Below are 19,293 nucleotides of genomic sequence, written 5' to 3' on the forward strand. Positions count from 1 at the left end.
CTCATTGTGTCAATACTCTTGAAGGAAGTAGTAAAGACCTTTGAAAACATGGACAAATTTAGGATTAGGATGAAAATTGAAATATATATATATTTTAAAAATGAATGGCAGAATATTGATTTAAAATTTGAGATTCTTTAGGAATTAACACCGATCATATACAACAAAAATTTGGTCAGAAAGCCGGAGCCGTTAGAATCGAGTGAAAATTCCAAACGGTCGTCTTTCCAAGCATCACGATTCAAAAATCAAACCTTTCCCCCTCTCCTTCTCTCTCTCTCTCTCTCTCTCTCTCTAAAGCTCGGCAACAATCAATCTTTCACGAATCCAGAGCACCGCCATCCGTTTCCACTCTCGCGATTCCTCTCTTCCTTCGCCGCAGGAATCGGTTGAGCTCGAGCCCCGGCGGAAGAATGGCCGTCCCCGGAGAACGCGCGACAATCGACGGAGACGGCGAGCCCTGCATCCCCGTGTTCACCGTCGTCAAGAACGGCGCCGTCCTCAAGAACATCTTTCGTCGTCGACAAGCCCCCTCCTCCGTCGCCGCGCCGCCGCCGCCGCCGGGGCCCCGCCCGCCCGCGACAGGCGGACGGCGCGAAGACCGCGGCGGGCGGCCGGGAGGCCGAGGCGAGATGCTGATCGTCGGTCGGCACCGACTGCCACATCATGTTGACGCACCCCAGCATCAGCAGGTTCCACCTCCAGATTCATTCGATCCGTCGCGGCGGAAGCTCTCCGTCGTGGACTTGTCTTCAGGTATTCATCGATTGCTCTCTCCTTCGTTTTTGGCTGCGGAGGTAGGTGCTGTGCAAGGTTTTTTGTTCGGCGGAAGATAGTGGCGGATTTCCAGCCGTTAGGGCTAACCGTGGTTGAGTGCACGAGCGCAAATGCGGATTCGGATGTCAAATTTTTACTTTTGATGGTCGTTTTTTTTTTTTGATTTAGTGCATGGGACTTGGGTTTCCGAGAAGAGGATTGAGCCTGGAGTTGTGGTGGAGCTGAGCGGGGGCGACACATTGCGTGTCGGCGGGTCGACCAGTGTATAGACTGCACTGGGCACCTCTGAGCCGTGCATATGATTTCCGAACCCGTTCGTTTCGGCGTTGGATGCATCGGGTGCCGATGAAGAGAAGAAGAGGAAGATTTAGTGATTGACGAGGAAAAAGTAGAAGAGGAACGTGGTGTGAAATTCTGTTTTGTTCTCTTGACATCAGAGAAATGCATGCCAATCGTTTGTCATTATTTCTATGATGTCACGCACTTTCTCATTCTCTTCCTTTCTCGATTTCTGATAGGATGAGGATTCTCTGGAGGTGGATGTGAAGATGATGACGACTTGGAAAGCTCATTTGTCCTGGAAGATGAGGAGCATGTACATCAGGTGATAATAATCTATGCTTGAAATGATAGTTGTGTTAGAGAAGGGCAGAAAATATTTGACAAAAATCCATTGAAGAAGTTGACTGTTTTCTTTCCTCAGTTGAATATTCTTCTTTACTTGCTCTGTTTATGAACAGGATTCAGCTTCCAAGATGAGAATAAGGATACACTCACCCGAATCATTATTGAAAGGGTTGAAGCTCTAGCTCTTGATGATTGTGAAGAATTGCCTGCGAAGGAATCAGAGTCCATGTGGTCTGAATTCTGAGAATCCATATGCTTCCACTTATGGTGAAAAAGAAACTGATGCAGGATTAGGCTCAAAAGCAGTGGACGATTTTCATGCTTGCTGGTATCTGCAAACTGAGCTATGAATCTTCTTACCGCCCTTTTTAAATTTTATTTCAGCGTAGACAACCAGAAGTTTAATGAAAGAAAAATGGAGTACGGAAGTTGCTTACCACTAAGTGAGTGTCTGCAAATAAAGGAAGCATAGTCAGCGCATGATGATCTGGAGAACTGTTTAGTAGCTGAAGCTTTTGAAGACAGCCGGAAGTTCAATGAAGAAAAATGGAGTACAGAAGTTGGCATTGCCACTGAATTAGTGTCTGCGAATGAAGGAAGCATAAGATCAGCGCATGATGATCTGGAGAACTGTGGTAGCTGAAGCTTTTGTAGACAATCGGAAGTTCAATGAAGAAAATGGAGTACGGAAGTTGGCATTGCCACTGAATTAGTGTCTGCAGACGAAGGAAGCATGAGATCAGCACATGATGATCTGGAGAACTGTTCAGTAGCTGAAGCTTGTGAAGACAAACCAGAAGTTCAATGAAGAAAAATGGAGTACGGAAGTTGGCATTGCCACCGAATTAGTGTCTGCAGATGAAGGAAGCATGAGATCAGCACATGATGATCTGGAGAACTGTTTAGTAGCTGAAGCTTGTGAAGACAACCAGAAGTTCAATGAAGAAAATGGAGTACGGAAGTTGGCATTGCCACCGAATTAGTGTCTGCAGATGAAGGAAGCATGAGATCAGCACATGATGATCTGGAGAACTGTTTAGTAGCTGAAGCTTGTGAAGACAACCAGAAGTTTAATGAAGAAAAATGTAGTGCGGAAGTTGGCATTGCCACCGAATTAGTGTCTGCAGACGAAGGAAGCATAAGATCAGCACATGATCATCTGGAGAACTGTTCCCAGTAGCTGGCTTGTGGGGAGACAACCAGAAGTTCAATGAAGAAAATGGAGTACGGAAGTTGGCATTGCCACCGAATTAGTGTCTGCAGATGAAGGGGAAGCATGAGATCGGCACATGATGATCTGGAGAACTGTTTAGTAGCTGAAGCTTGTGAAGACAACCAGAAGTTTAATGAAGAAAATGTAGTGCGGAAGTTGGCATTGCCACCAGAATTAGTGTCTGCAGGCGAAGGAAGCATAAGATCAGCACATGATGATCTGGGAGGCACTGTTCAGTAGCTGAAGCTTGTGGGAGACAACCAGAAGTTCAATGAAGAAAAATGGGCTGGAAGTTGGCAATGCCACTGAATTAGTGTCTGCAGACGAAGGAAGCATAAGATCAGCAGATGATGATCTGGAGAACTGTTCAGTAGCTGAAGCTTTTGGAGACAGCCAGAAGTTCAATGAAGAAAGATGGAGTACGGAAGTTGGCATTGCCACTGAATTAGTGTCTGCAGATGAAGGAAGCATAAGATCAGCGCATGATGATCTCGAGAACTGTTTAGTAGCTGAAGATTTTGAAGACAACTGGAAGTTCAATGGAGAAAAGTGGAGTATGGAAGTTGGCATTGCCGCTGAATTAGTGTCTGCAGATGAAGGAAGCATCAGATCAGCTCATGATGATCTGAGAACTGTTCGGTAGCTGAAACTTTGAAGGCAACCAGAAGTTCAACGAAGAAAAATGGAGTATGGAAGTTGGCATTGCCACTGAATTAGTGTCTGCAGATGAAGGAAGCATGAGATCAGCGCATGATGATCCGGAGAACTGTTTAGTAGCTGAACTTTTGAAGAAAGCAAGTGCACCCTATCAATAGACAGTGAAGTAGGAGACAGCTTGAGCCATCCTTCTGCTCCTTATTATCCCTGTTCATCCTGTCCAGAGATTTTTCAGAGATGGAAAATCAACAGTTAGGGCAAGAGGATAATGCAGAACAACCATTTAATACATTGATCGCTTTCTTCTGGAGGAAAGACTAGGACTCTCAGGAAAGAGCGGAAACCCTTTTACATCCATGTTGATAGATGATGCACGACCTAGAAAAGGCTGCAGTTCTGCTGTTGAAATTCGTGAAGAAAGCCAAATCAAGTCACACATATAGACAACCAAGAAGATGGAGATACTTTGAGCCATCACTTTGCAAAGTCTTTAGCTGATACAATAACGTCATCTGAGTCTGATAGGGAAATCCTACTGAGACCACTGATCAGCATCTTAATGATGAGAACCAGAGGCCACAATATGGATCTGTTACTGGGAGGCTGTCTGAAAGTGGTAAAGAAAGCAGCCCTTTAGGACAGTCTTGCACAAAATCAAAATGCTCGAGCATTTGGTCAAGAAGAGGGAAGCCCAGTACTGTTCTGCAGCTTCAGACAAACAGAAGAAAAGGAATGACCAAAAGTGCTGCTACTGCTTCTAGAAACAAGCAACATAGCCAGGATAATAACGAAACCAATTGAGTGCGGTTCCGTTTTAAGTTTAGATGGGGAAGAGGAAGAGATTTACTCCAGACAAGGAGAACTTAACGCCAAATACCCGTCTACTTAAATCCTTGAAGAAGATAAGATGGAAGTAGCAGAGGCTAGACCTGCAGAATCATTTAGAAGATCCTCTTCAAAGCTCTCTCCTATGGCCAATATCTGCAATGAGGAGGATGTTTTCTACGGATAAAGAGAATCAGACCCCTGAGGGTCTCAGAGGGCAGAAAATGGCCAGACGTGCCTCTGGAAGTTCTTCAAGACTAAGAAGAGAGTTGGGCTTGAAGCAGGAGCAGAAAGGTCGGCTTTTAAGTCCTTGAATGTCAGGTCCGGCAGTCAATCAACAGCTTCAGGAGGTGCAATGAAAAGTGGTCTTTCTGTTGATGGTGTTCGATCACTGGGAAGGAAAGTCTCTGCTTTGTCTGCTGTAAGTTGACATAAAATCTTCTTTAGCTTTGATTCTGTATTTTCTTTCATCTTATCGACCAAAGTTTCCGTGAATAAACATAAATAATAAAAGGGTAATTTGCAGAACAAATCTTATGGCGAGCCAAACAAGAGTTGGATCATGGTTGTCGATACTCACCTCTTTTCTCAACAAGGAGTCGATGAAGTCATTGCAGCTTCTGCAGGGTCTGAAAGAGACTCAGTTATTCATTCCACGAATTGGTAAAGATTGTATCCCGACTACTCAATGCTCAGTTTATTTTTTGAAACTATGTAACCATAAGTTCATATCTTCATTAACAAACTGCCACAATTTCCCTTTATCAGTCATAAGAGAGCTGGACTGTCTGAAGCGACGTGCTAGCGTTTTCAGAAGGACAACTGAGGTCTCTTCAGCTTTAGAGTGGATAGAAGATACTATGGTTAATTTGAAATGGTGGATTCACGCAAAGGTCCATGGAGGAAAGGAATGTCAGTTGCGCCAACACCTCCTGCTACTCCTCGTTGTATATTTGGCGATGTGAGCGCGACTTTTTCTGCTGCTACACCTGGGGGGAGTGTAATGGATATCATTTCGCCCACCACAGAAGACCACGTCCTTGAATCTGCACTCTTCTATAGGAAAACCAACCCCAATGGACAGCTCGTCCTCCTTAGCAATGATATCTCGCTTAAAATTAAAGCCATGGCAGAGGTATTGCTCTTGCATGTGGCCGCATCTCTACTCCTCAAACACATGCACTTGTGCACGCACTCATACTCACTCGCTTGCTCCCTCACTCATACTCCAAAGACATGCACTTGTGCTTGCAGCTATCGAAACATTAGAAAACAGTCCAACTTTAACCGTACTTTGCTGCTTGTTTCAGGGTATACTATGTGAGACTGCTCAAGAATTTCGCGAGAGTTTGGTGAATCCCTTCTCCGACAGGTTCTTGTGGGCAGATAGTTCTCCCAGAGGACAGACTTGGTCGTGCTTGGACGATGTTGTTCTGAAAGAGAAGTACTATTCACGCCCATCAAAGAAATCCGCACGAGGAGAAGGCCTGAGTGGATTGAAGCTCATTCTCCTGCACAATTCTCAGTACGGGCAGCAAATCCGATCGGTTGGTTGAGTAACGCCATCGTTTTTTGAAATCTCAACACCTTGTTTTGCCGAGGATGCACTCAAAGTTGAATCTAGATGTGCTTTTTCAAAACTTACTAGCTAAAAAAAAAAAAAAAAAAAAGAATTTCACGTGACATTGTCGGCACATGATCTGTCATGTCTCCGATGATGGTGAAATGTGGTGAATTAGGCACTTGTTGATATGAGATGAATAGTTGTCTCTTGGCTGGCCATTTAGTGTCCCAATCGACATCAAGTACTCTATTTGGCAACTAGGAGGATAAAATGAGCAAACTTTAAAGCTGTTGCTATCTAGCGCTTCTAGAGCATTGATGAGAACCTTGATGGGTGGCCCAGCGATTTTCGGGAAAAAATAAGGCCAGCTGTTTGCAAATCTGTCTCCCGAAAATGATCTAGTCCAAAAATATCAATGCAGCAGGTAGATGGAGAGCCCACATCCTTATCCTCAAGCATATCATTTGATCAAATCATATTCGTCTTGTCTAGATCGAATGTGTGGTGGAACCTGTCACACCACGCTAGATGGACCTCTAGATGTGACTTAGCTTATGGTTACCCTAGTCGTCGGGATTGACTGATGAGGTTGGATAGTAAATATTACCCTAACCATTAGGATGACATTAGGGATGTCGAATGAGATTACCATAGCTTCTAGCATATTATTTTATTTCAAACGCGTGGATAAAGAACAGATTACAAGATTGAAAACAACTATAAGAAGGTACAAGGAAAATAAAGGGTGCAAATGGATTCACAGGAAATGAAGCACATCTCTGACTCTTACAACATCCGAAATCAATCCAACAGACCATAGAGTACAGACGAAAGCTATCAGTAAGCAGGAGTTTATTAAAGCTCAGTCACTAAAATCAGGCCACCTCGTTCTACAATTGCGAAAGAAAGATGAAACTCACAAACCCTGGCGCATGCTCTGTCGACACCGTTACTCTAGATTATTAGAACTCGACTGACCTCCATTTTTCTGAGTGTAATTACAAGATGCTTGAAGGAGAAATGAGAACGCGCCTTCCGAATCATCAAAAGCAGATCGCGTGAACTCATTAAACCCACCGAAGTTACTGGCCTCGAAACTCAAAGGGGAAAAGAAACTCGATGGATCATCAACATTCCCTTTGACATCTTCCATGATATTCTGAACTCCACCTGAACTAGGAGTGCTGGAGCCGAAACTGAAACTCACATTACCAACTTTGTTTGTGTCTTCATTATGTTCTCCTTGCAAAGATAGCCCGCCCTTGTTCTCGTCAAAGGAATCGCTGGGGTGTGGCCTTGGAAGAGAGTGATGTGTCCAAAAGTTTGTCTTTCCTGGAGAATGTAGTGCCGCAGGAACAAAGCCATTTATCTTTCCCACAGTGCTTCTCGTGCGTTTTAAGGTCAGCAATGACCGAAAACTTCTTGGTATTGCAACGACTGCACGTATAGCTCTTGTCACAGTGAGTTCTCTTGTAATGATTTTTGACACACAATATCGTCTTCAGAGGTTGAAACTTTTATGATCCTTGTTCCGCTTACAACCCGCATATGGACAGGAATACCTCTTGATGAGCATCATTTCAGAACCAGCTTCCTTGTGGGGTTTCGCTAGTGCTGCAGGTGTTTTGTATTCATCCCCATGACCTCTCATGTGCATGCGTAAATTAGCATCCCTCTTAAATCCCTTCCCACATATGGTACAAAAGTGAGTATGTGGTGCGAGGATCTCTTCTTTCTCTAGTTGTAAGATCTCAAAGATCCCGGAGGAAGATTTTCCCCCTCATCCCCATCTTCATCATCTTTTGATTCATGATCCTCCAGATTATCGATAGCGGATTGATCCATTGGATCAACCTGGTTAGACTGATCAGGGACTTTGCTTCCGCCTTGACTTGGGAGCACAAGATTGCTGTCGAGACCAATTCCAGATCCAGAATTATTTAAAATCCCACCAAGCTGACCGAGCTGCCTGATGGGTGGCGTGGATGCTGAAGAAAGGGGAGTTCTTCACTGATGGTAGAAGACTACCAGCAGTAGAGATCAGCTGGATGATTATTGAAGTGAGATCGGCAGTTATGAGTTGCTGTTGCTGTGCCACCAGCTCATCCGGTCGTCCCAAAACTGGCCCTCTCCTTCCAACAATAGCGTGCACTAATTCCTGAAGCTGATGAATCTTCTGTTCCAGGAAGGAGAGATTATTCAGCATCGCTTTTGGGTCCCACTCTTGGGTCTTACCGAGTTGGAGTATATCATTCATCTGGACACCTCGATCTTGACTAATGGGGTTGCTGGGAAGAGGTGGCTGGCATTCAGAAGGACGATTAAATTCAGAGAATGAAGGTTCGATCCTCATGCCGTAATTTGAGATTGAAGGATCTTGATCTTCCCGCTTTTGCAGATTCTTGTGTGAGGTGAAATTCGGGAATTGTGTCTGCCGGTCAGGGGAACACGTTGGGGTAAATCATTCACAGAGGAAGGCTTCCCCCAGGTTTCAGCACGTAACCTCTCTTCGAGATCCATCTTTAAGTCCATCACGAATCGAAGATCACCGCCAAATAAAAGCTGACCACCAGAGAATTTCTGTTAAAAATTGCATGCAAAATCGTCTTTGAAAAAGCATCAATACAAACAAAAGAACTAGATCATGTTTTTGCCCCAATAGTAATCCCATTTAAACATATGATCCGGGGTTCATAAAGAATAACATTCTGCCGGAAGGGCGATGCAAGCAAGAATTTGATCCACAATTCATTTCACACATTTGACTATACACAGTGTTCTCCAGGCGCGTTTTCACAAATCAACTAATCATAGCGAAAAAACAAGCATCTCCCCATGACAAATCACCAGTCATCTCTAACTTACGCAACCCTCTGAAGCACAGGAAGCACCCTCCAATTCAGTGTAGTTTGCACTCGAGTCGCCTCCACATCATGCGTCCCAGGTTTCTTTCTAATTCATACTCATAATCCCAAATAACAGAATTAAATTAAACTCAAAATTACAAGGAAAATTAGCAACTCCTTCTAATGTCCATGAAGCACTTAGGACACCCCAAATTTCATTTCGAAAACGAAAATAAATCTTAACAAAAATCCGTACGGTGCTGGCGGCGGTGACCAAACCCAGAGAACGACCCAACTCATCATGATAATCAAGATCGATAGACGAAACAGCTAAAACACTTCACAGAGCTCAAACAGCACAAAAAATCCCACGTTCCACAGAACCCCGAAGACATACAAAAACAAAGCGTTCTAGCTCCCAGCTAAAGAGGGAAGGAACAATCTCCTCATCATCACATCAGGAACCCAGGAAGAACCCTAACAAGAGATGCGAGCGATGAACGAGAAAAGGGGACTTACAGGGGATCGAAATCTTTCCCCAGATCCTCTCGGGCGTCTATTCCGATTCGGGTCGCTGTATTTCTAGAGAGAGAGATGAGGCGAGAGAGAAAGGCAGGGGGCGGTCGTAAAAGCCAAATTCAAGAACCGCTTAAAACCGATAGATAAAAAGGCCGAGCGGAGCACACGCCTTTCGGGCAAAGAGAAGAGACGCAGTACAGTACACACCAACTCAACCGAGGTCGCGAGGTCAAAATCGATCCTTGCCGTCCATGAAGAATCGGCACTCCACCCAAAGCACCGATCTTGACGATCTTGAACCCACCAACGCAAGAGGGTCAGGCTCGGATCGAGACCGGGTTTGGTTACCGGCGGGGCCAAGCTCGAGGGATGACGTCAGATTGGACGTGGAAGTGGGTCCGACCGCTTCGCCACAGGACAACCGGTTCGTTCACATCCCGTCATATCTGTCTTTATCGGGAGGCATTTTGACCAGCTTCCCTGTATTTGTTCCCCCGCTCCTTCCTTCCTTCCTTCCTTCCTTCCTTCGAGTCGCGAGTGTGCGCAATAGAAAATTGCTAATAATTGTGGGGACAGGGGGGGGGACATTATGATGCTCCGGAGCTTTTCTTTAATGGGGAGCTGCGTGGAGTGGAGGACTACCAGGAAGCTACGCCTCTGCGATTTTCAACGACTCTCTCTCAAACTCTCTCTCTCTCTCTCTCTCTCTCTCTCTCTCTCTCTGTGACGCTTGACAGCTTGCTTCCATGAAGTAAGGGGACGTGTTGCATGGAAGCGAAACCGAGAACATGTGCGCGAGATTCATCTCGCTGCGTGGAGGGGTCGTTGTAAACTTGTAAAGATTAAAAGATGCCAACTTTGAGGTCAACCTGCTGACTCTGTCCGAGGGAGAGTTCCGATTTCGGGGCGGGGGGCCTCGGGTTGACCGGTAGGAGCTTCACGACGTGTTTCGGTGTAACTTTCGACGCTGGCCAGTGATTTTGGCATCTGGCCATAGAGACTCTTTTAGGACACGATAGAAAATTTCGTTTTGACTTTAGGCAGTAGTGTTCACATCTACATCTTTGAAGATCTCGCGAAGCGTTGCGACATAGAAAATACAACCCTGTATCATGAGGCGTCTTGAACGTCAAAAGAAGCTATGGTTGCCGCCCCCCCACCCAAAAATGAAAATTCGAACCTCGTCCGGGTTGCCGCCGGAAGGATTACGACGGTGATTCCGATTGTAATTATTACCAACCCCTGCCTCGTGGGGAGGATTCTGTAGTTTTCTAATAGAGCAAGTTGTCAAGTTGGTGGCGCTACAGTCAGAAGCAGGATGTGGAAGTGATGACTGAGCGAAACCCACGTGCAAAATTAGAGCCGTGGGAGGTTTGTCTTACTTCCCGCCGTCGTGGCCATGTCCTTCAACCGAGTGCCGAAGTAGCAACGCATTTGGTGAAGTGTGATGTGCAGATCTTGATGGTGTCAAGACTTCTGCACAATCCTTTATCCTTTAGGATTCAAGTTTCAAGGAGTGCGTGTTTTTGTGTGTTGGGAACCCGCGGCCATTTCAAGATGTTGTGAATAGGGGTGAGCATCGGTCTAGAGTTAGCCTTGGACCAACCTTGGATCGGTTCAATCCTGCCGGTCCTAGTCCGATTCCTAAAGAGACTAGATCGGTCATTGGTCCTGGAATTTTTGGACCAACGCCGTGCGGGTTGATATTTGATTCTGCGAGTTTAAAGTTGGTCCAACCCGAACCAACCCTGATTCTATATATATTATATATCTAATATATTATTTATAATTTTTATATAAAAACCCTAAAATAAACGACATCAACAACCCCAAATACTCCCGACGAGTTCAAGTAATTTCACACTATTTTTAAATAACTTAAATCTTTTAATGTCTTTTATGGCATCAACAACCATAATTTATAAAGAATGAAAATGTTTTGTAAGTTCAAAAGGGCATAAATAACTTTTCACGGCATCCTTTTTTTGTACTTGTTCTCTTCTATCTTATTTGTTTTTTAGTTTTCAATTTGCTAAAATCGAAAGAAATAATTTCTCCACTTGCCACTCGACACTTGCCTCACTTGTTTTAGGTTACTCGTGCCGCTCGCCACTCGCCACTCGATGCTCACCTCGGCTTGTTGTTCCTTGCTCAACGCTCGACGCTCACCCCACTCGACACTTGTCGCTTGCCTCTCTTAGCTGATCTCGCCGTCACTAAATCTATTGGGTCGGTCCAGTCCTTGATTGTTTTTTCATGGAGTAAGAAAAAAATAAAATAAAAAATTATCGATTAGTCCTAGGTTGACCCTGAAATCGAACCAAACCTATTGAGTTGGTCCGATCCTCAGTTGACTTTTTAGAGAATATAAAAAATGAAATAAATAAATTATCGATTGGTCCCGGTTGACTTTGAACCGAACCAAACCCACTGAAAGTCCGTTCGGTCCTTGGTTCCAAACTTAATAGGATCGGTTTCAATCCAAAAATTGAGAACCAATCTTTGTGTGAGTTGATTCTAAGGTTTGGGGTAAACCAGCTTAACCCGGATCATGCTCACCCCTAATTGTAAAGACACTTAAAAAGTGTCTGTACACATTATATTTTATCTTCATGTACAAGATGAAATTGTGAGTTTTGGAATAGTATGGCTTTTGTGGTGGCCAAACACTACTTCGCAAGATGAAATGAATTTTGAACTTCCCAAGAAAAGATCTCATGAATGGACGTAGGGACGCTAAAAACCCAGAAACCGAGGAACCGATAATAGAATTTGCGAGAGGCCGAATTAAACAGCAAGGCCACGAGGCCACACTTCAGCCCTTCACGCAAGCAGCTTTATTTCTTCTCCTCGAGGTCAAACTACCGACACACCGATGGCCTTCACTGATTAAGAAAGATGGCATTTTGGCAAGGCTGTTCTGTTGGACGCAGCCGCTCCGAAACAAAACATGTATTTCAAAGAGGTGACACATGCAGTGACGACATGTGATGAGAGACTTCAACCTTCTACAATCACATTCGTTGAGACTAGAGACTTTCTGGCTAAAAGAAGAAAGGAAATTTGTCAACACTGCCATTCTTACGAACAAAATCATTCAGGAAGCAACCCAAAATTTTGACTTTGAAACCATTAAAACAAAGAGAGTGGGTCGCCAGAAGCTGCCACCCATTACAAACAATCTGATGAGCTGAGATAAACGCTTAATTTCTGCCTTTCCAATGATTGAAGTGCGGAGTTTTTTAACAGGAGGCTGGTTTTGATCCCTATGGTACGATCACAAATTTATGGTGGCGGCCCTTTTCGTGTCAAGAAATACTCTGTCCCAAAATTGGATGACATCAGATGAATTCAAAAGAAAGATCATACCAACTCATAGAAAAAAAAGCCGACGTTGGTCCCATCAATCACAATCATCTCTCTTTTGATTTCACGGGAACTCCTTTGTACATGGTCACACGTTCTTTTAACGTGTCCCGCCGTGGTCTAGCTACCTTATTATTAGGGTCAAAAAGTAGCACCTCTTCAAATGCCTTAAGAGCAGACTTCAAGTCTTTCTTCTTTTCATATGCATCACCAAGGTTGTTCCAAGCTGTCACATATCCCGGTTGAAGCTTCACTGCAGTTTCAAATTGCGTAATTCCTTTCTCAAGCTTGCCATCTCGAACATAACTAACACCGAGGGCATTGTATACCTGACATGTGGAAACCAAATTACAGACCCAGAAAATGGACCAGAAGAGCCCCAGTTTATCTAGATGCCCAAGGAGTTATGATTAACGTCAAGAAAATCTTATGTATTTTCTCATTAGTTTGAAATGCAAACTTCTATGCTTGGCTGTGTGATAGATATCAGCATTACTTGCACAAAGCTCAAATGATATCTAAATAATCAGGAAGAAATGGAGTACATGTGCATTCAGGCCACAACGTAAAAAGCTTACACGTCAAATGAATGGTTCCTGGATTCAGTTGACCGCACAAAGAGTTAACAGAGAGGATCTCTAGTTGTGGAATGTCTATTTTGGGGAACAGTACGAAGCTCAGGAGTGCTGCTATGAAGGAAGCAAGAAAAATCTATCATAGAATAGGCTTTTTATCCTTTTATGCACCTTTAAAGTTAATCTTTTTCCACTAACCTACCTACGCTGCACGAGCTTCTATTCCAGTCTATTTTCAAGGCCTATTCAGATAATGGTAACTAGTCAAAGGAAGCTTATACATTATAGAAAACTTCAACAGTAAAGCAAAACCAGAAGCTCAAATAGATGGCCTTCTATCTATAGCCTCTTCTAAACGTCATTTAACCAAGACTTTGGTAAGTTTCCAATAGGAGCATACAAAACGGATTGCCCAAACCTGACCAAGCCAGCCAGTTTGGTTCGGTTGCTGGAAGTGTCAGTCCGGTTCTCAGTTCCTTAAAGTGGAATTGGTGTCTGGGCAGTCCGGTTACAGGTTCCAGATTCCAAGGGAAACGGGACCGGACTGACTATATATATCTTTTAATTTCTTCAAAAAAAAAAAGTGACCAGGTTTTTATTTATTTATTTATTTATTATATACTTCTTCATAACATAAGGCATCGAGTAGTGGGAAAAAAAAAAGTGACCGGTTCCATTGGACCAAACCGGACCACCTACCTGGTTCCTAATTGGGAACCAGTCCTCCTGGTTCCACCTTGGAATCGGACCGGATCGGTAACCAAGCACCCCTAGTTTCCAATGTCTCAAAGAATCAACATGAAAAAAACACACATAGAGAAGGATGGCAAGAGGAAAAAACTGTAGTTGATTAAGAACCAAGACTTGTCCTTCTAATTAAGTATTACAACGACTTAGTACCTGTGCAAGATCTTGATCATCTCCATCCCATTTTTCAATTGCCTGAAGCAAGTACTTAGTTGCGGCTGGGTAAACTTTCCTTCTTAGCATCACTGCACCCAGTTCGAATAACTCAGTTGCACTAGCATCACCACTTCTTACTTGCTCCTGTAGTAAAAAAAGGGAACATAATAGGATAATCCTCTGCAAATAGCCAAAAAGAAATGAAAAAGGAAAACACAAGATGACATCTGTAACTAAATGCTCAAAGACAATCAAATCCAAGAGTAACATGGCATGCCACAACAGTTTCTAATAAATTGCTACTAAGCAAAACCAATGATACTCAAGACCAGAATAAGAGGTGCAGGGGCCTGGTAGTGTGCCGGTGTCTCACTTGTCTAGATGTGACAAGATTGGACAGGGCATAAAAGTATATAAGACTAGAATACTATCCAGCAGAAACGAAGAGACATTAACTAAGTGTTCTCAAAAGAAATGCGCTCTATGCGCGACATTATAATTTTCTTATGAATTTATGATGGTTTAGTATTGTTGCAGATTTATAATAACATGAACATAGCATGATTGATGTGAAGTCAAGCGTCACCATACCCATCCCACCCCAATTTCGCGTCCTATGGATGAAGTTACCCAACCTCAATAAAGGAGTCATGCAACAGAGGCCTCTATTCTGTGTATAAAAAATGTCATGAAACCATCTAGGAATGAACTCTGAAAAAAAAAAAAAAAAAATCACCTGCAGCTCTTTAGCAGAAAGGTCAAGTTCTCTGCGGACTAAGACCTGACGGATGACAAAGAAAGAACCCACACCAAGCAAGGCCAAGAGCAAAAGCAAATAGGATAGTTGGATTCCCAATTCAAACAACTCTCCAATCTCATAAACAGCATTTATTTGAGTAGTTTCACTTGCAACTGCAACTTGTGCACAAGCCAACCAAGAGGGAAGTCCGACTGAGAGTGCAGATATCCAGACTGATGGCTCCTTCACCTTTAAAATCTTTTTGATAATAAAAGGGTTCTCCAAAGACTCTGAAACAAATGTAAAATTAAAGAAAAAATGAGATCATCTCTGTAGCTAACAGGAGAGAAAACAATGAAATCAAAACATAGTTGAAGAGAGAAACGAGGTATGTGAAAGGTAATGACAGAATGAGACAGTTTACTAAAATTAATCTTCTCAAAGAGATTAAAACAAGAACTTGCATCGTATTAGCACCCAACTACCTAAAGGAACTTAAAAGAGAAAAATACCAGGGAAAGCATGATAATTAGTGGTACATAATATCACAAGCCCTCAAGTCATCCCTATAGATATAGGAGAATCCAGAGAAGTTAAGGGATTAGACCCATTTGCAGCTTAAACAGTTACATCAGTGCGAAGATGAGTGGATCCAGGTAGAGTCCAGATAGGCCCTAAAATAACCAGATGGAAACTTTAAGATGTAGAAAGCCTTAATAAATGATAGTTAATGTTTCTGAATTACAAGTAAATATTGTTGTCTGTCTCTTGACGAATCTGCAGGAACATTGCTGGTGACTAGACCATGGGTTCCATTTTGTCATCCTAAGAGATTACTGCTCCAAAGTCCAAAAACAGGGTCGAACTCATTTGCGCAATAAATGGAATTACACCGATGGTCAAAAAGTATCTCCGTCAAGTATACCCACTGCATTTGATTTACTATGGCCATTTAAAAGATATTTCAAATGGAATAACCTTGTACATAAAAGTTAGCAAGAGTATCCTACTCTTTAAGTACAATACTACACCCATTAGTTCCTAAGCTCTGAAATCATCCCAACTATATTTGAATCAGCAGAACTACAAGCCCCAACTTGTCCCAACATCAGTACTAAGCAAGAGCCCTATATCCTGGGATGAATCATGACACTAAAAGTGGTATTTAGACTGATACTCAAGCAGACTGTTCTGAAAACATAGCAGAGTGCAGTTCCGACATCACAAGTTCTTGATTCTTGGCATTATAGTTGAGAGAGAGAAAGAAGCATTACCCTTCAGCCGTGGCAATGACCGTGATTCTGCCGTCAATTCACTTTGACATATCTGCCTTCATCCACAACAGACGGAAAAAATAATAAAAATTAACAGCTTTAATGCAAAGTGAAATTACTCATAGTTTACCATGAATAGTAAACAAGGGCATCTAAGATATAGCGAGACTATGATGAAGAATTGTCCTTATGCTGTTTAAAATGCAAACTAACATTGCTAATCAAAGATATAGCAAAGGTGGCTTCACGGTCACAAGTATTTTCCATAGTCCGATCCGAAACAAGAGCTGAAGTAGCCAAGAAATCACAACCACGAAACGACCCATAATGGGTGCGACCAAAATGAGTTGCAGGGGCCTTAATTCGGGAGTCCTTGCGATGCCAAGCTCGTAATTATACAGCAGAAACGGTATTTCGCACTTTCCAAAATTTGTGTGCTAAACTTTATTACCTGATTGTTCTTCTGAGCCTGGTCTTCAAGATGGTCGAGCGCGAAAGGATTGAAGGATGGAAAGGTGGTATCCGGTCGGAGATGGAGGAGAAGGAAGGAGATGGGGAGAGGGATAAGAGAGCGCGGTCCGCCATGGGAGCTTCAGCAACTGGAGGTTGAAGCAGAAGGATACGAGCCAGCGAGCCATCCAATTATCAAGTTCTCAGTATTTTATTTATTTATTTATTAAAATTCCAATTCAACCCCATTCTTTTTATTTATTCTTTTCTTTCCCATATTTGTATGCATTTCTCTTCTGTTTGTTTTATAAAAAATGAACGAATTAAAATAATCATTTATATTATTTACGAAAATGAATGAACGAATTTTTTTTTTCATTATTCACGAAAATATCTAAAAATAAAATATCATTAGTAATGAAAATACTCTAATTCACATTCAATATTTATCCTCGGCAATCAATATTTTAAAGGCTTTTTTGTTATGTTCTTTGCTTAGTGTATTCAAGGTGCTTTGAGTTCTTGATAAATCCCCATCGATTGTGGCCGTCTCTTTCGTACCACACACACCGGATAAACAAGGGCGCATTTAAGAACGTTTCTAGTCCAGAAACAATTTTTGAATAAAAATAGTTTTTTTTTTTTTGTTCCTAAGAACAATTTTTGAATATAAGAATACGGTTGGTAATCGCAAAAAGAATTTACTTTAGAAATAGAAATGCATTTGGTAAACTTGTATAATTTTGTTATTTCTTTCAATTTTTCAATATTTTTATTATATTTTTCATTTTTTTTTCTTTCTTTTTTTTTTTTTTTTTTTTTTTTTTCCTTCATTCTCCTTTGTGACCGGTACCGACCATGGTGGTGGTCGGTGATCGGCTAGGCGAGGTCCGGCGAGCTCGCCGGAGCTCTCGCTAGGCCACCGCAAGGGCTGACGAGCTTGCTAGTGGCCTCGGTGGCCAGGCGAGGTCGAGCCTCGCGCCGGTCGGTGAGGCTCGGCCTCGTCTTGGCTAGGTGAGCTCGAGCTTGCCCGGATCTTGTGAGGCCGACCTCGCACCGCCTAGGCGAGGCTCACCGGCCACCGAGGCCACCGACAAGGCTCAAGCTTGTCTAGATCTTGCAAGGCCGACCTCGCACCGCCTAGGCGAGGCTCGCCCGGCCACCGAGGCCACCGGTGAGGCTCGACCTCGCGCGGGTGACACGAGGTCGGCCTCCCTAGATTTGGATGAGCTTGAGCTCGCCTAGCCAATGCGAGGTCAAGCCTCCCCCAACCATAATGAGGCTCAGCCTCGCCGAGGATTGGCAAATCTCCGGCGAGGTTGTTGGCCCTCGTTGGCTAGTTGCCAGCCATAGCCAAGGCCAACGACCAACCAAAAGGAAGAAGAAAAGAAAAAAAGAAGAGAGAAAGATTGTTTTTCGGAATTGTTCTTAGGAACAAAAAACAACTTTTTTCTATTTCTTGTTTTTGTTCCCTGGAACAAAAAAATAGATTTTTTATTCCTAGAAAGAAAAGTTTTACCAAACACGTTTATGTTCTTTTTTTATTTCCTGGAACAAAAGAACATAAATTTTTGTTCGTGGAATAGAAACAATTTTAAACAAACAGGCCTAATTTTACAACATGATACCATGTAAACTCTAAGTAACCTTTAATTTATAACGTAACTAAACCAATAGGTTTCTCTCAAATCAAATACGTTTGATTTGGAGCAGCTCTTTGTTACTTCCAAGTGGATCTAACTACTATCAATATTTAGTGAACTTTCGTAAGCAAAGAGCTACTAAAAGTTTATATAAAGGAGGGTATATCAGTAGTCTTAGTGATTCTCCTCAAAATTCCAGAAAATTTGAATGTTAAAGGATTTTCTTTGCACATATGAATTTTTTTTTATTATCTCTATATCAGAAAGAAACCAACATCTTTTCTGACCTTAAATTTTAACTAAAAAGTATAATTGTAACTACTGAATCCAGCCGGGAGAGAATAGATGCTGAGGCAAAAAAAAAAAAAAAAAAAAAAAAAAAACTCAAATAAAATGCATCTGTTGGTAGACTTTTAAGATAATGAACTAGGTATAAATGAATCGAGTCACACATCAAATATGGAGAGAACTTTAATGGATTGTGGAACTGAAATTCATTTACAATGACATAATGACGTTGTTTAATATTGAAAATCCAATGCTAAGTGTGCTCGACTAGGGTTCTATCAAGATAGGTAACCTTCTTAGAAAAGTGATTGTCTATAAGCTAAAGGACAATGATCAATACTGGACATATCAAAATAGATAATATCTGGTGAGTTAAACTAGAGTATCAATTAATTTATACCTTGCTAGTATTTGAGAAACAATATCAATATATTCCTAAGCAATAATTGTATAATGGTTATTCCACACAAATCTATTTGTTTGGTGAAATATAAATGATCTTGAAAAACTTTTCATAAAAGTAATCACCTATATATTTTATAAAAATAAATTAATAGAAAATATTTTCATTATCAATGACATTTATATCAATGATAAAAGTACTTTTTGTGGGATTTTGTAAAACCATTGTTAACTGTTCTAAAAACCTAAGCTATTAGATAAATGTGTAGTTTATTATTTAAATGTTCTAATACCCCTCAAACTTAGTTTGATCTTTTCCCTAGTAGTTTATTATTTAAATGTTCTAACACTCTCCCTCATGCTTAGTTTGGTCTTTTGTTTAGTACTAAGTGTGGAAATTTAATTGGGGAGGCAAATAGGGCCCAAAAAGATTCACTTAGTCTGGTATTTTTCTAGTTCTAAGCGTGAAAATTTAATTGGGAAGTCAAGTTTTTAATTGGGAAGGCAAATGGGGCCCAAAATGATTTGAACTTAGACCGTCGCCTTGATACCATATGAGATTTTGTGGAATCACCGTCAAACGTTCTAAAAGCTTAAGCTATTAGATGAAGGCGTGGTTTATTAT

At 42.1% G+C, this 19,293-nt stretch overlaps 2 protein-coding genes and 1 pseudogene across 2 annotated transcripts; 1 reads left to right on the plus strand and 2 right to left on the minus strand.

Moving 5' to 3' along the window:
• Nucleotides 1-413: 413 nt before the first annotated feature.
• On the plus strand, nt 414-5,879 carry LOC120292044 (FHA domain-containing protein PS1-like). Its single transcript, XM_039309907.1, is given in 15 exon segments — nt 414-652; nt 654-715; nt 718-756; nt 946-1,036; nt 1,038-1,081; nt 1,084-1,116; nt 1,518-1,635; nt 2,885-3,251; nt 3,800-4,060; nt 4,314-4,520; nt 4,626-4,676; nt 4,678-4,762; nt 4,868-4,984; nt 4,987-5,234; nt 5,410-5,879. Coding segments are annotated over 15 exon segments (2,208 nt in total). The 3' UTR covers nt 5,656-5,879.
• A 519-nt stretch (nt 5,880-6,398) lies between these two features.
• LOC120292131 lies at nt 6,399-7,756 on the minus strand (annotated as a pseudogene).
• A 4,423-nt stretch (nt 7,757-12,179) lies between these two features.
• On the minus strand, nt 12,180-16,526 carry LOC120291144 (tetratricopeptide repeat domain-containing protein PYG7, chloroplastic-like). Its single transcript, XM_039308116.1, has 5 exons — nt 16,337-16,526; nt 15,886-15,941; nt 14,609-14,901; nt 13,870-14,016; nt 12,180-12,723 (listed from the first exon to the last, which is right to left on the minus strand). Exons 1-5 carry the CDS (start codon nt 16,468-16,470, stop codon nt 12,442-12,444), a joined length of 912 nt encoding a protein of 303 aa, XP_039164050.1. The 5' UTR covers nt 16,471-16,526; the 3' UTR covers nt 12,180-12,441.
• Between the last annotated feature and the right edge of the window lie 2,767 nt (nt 16,527-19,293).

Source organism: Eucalyptus grandis, chromosome 3 (genome assembly GCF_016545825.1).
Source record: "Eucalyptus grandis isolate ANBG69807.140 chromosome 3, ASM1654582v1, whole genome shotgun sequence".
In the NCBI taxonomy this organism is placed as follows: Eukaryota; Viridiplantae; Streptophyta; class Magnoliopsida; order Myrtales; family Myrtaceae; genus Eucalyptus; species Eucalyptus grandis.

Bases quoted from the DNA above. Each gene is read 5' to 3' on its own strand.
- LOC120291144 (XM_039308116.1), bottom strand. From the start codon at position 16,470: ATGGCGGACCGCGCTCTCTTATCCCTCTCCCCATCTCCTTCCTTCTCC. The intron at 14,902-15,885 runs GTAATGCTTCTT...CATTTGTTTCAG, and splicing joins GTCATTGCCACGGCTGAAGG to AGTCTTTGGAGAACCCTTTT. The intron at 14,017-14,608 runs GTGATTTTTTTT...TTTTTACTACAG, and splicing joins TTTCTGCTAAAGAGCTGCAG to GAGCAAGTAAGAAGTGGTGA.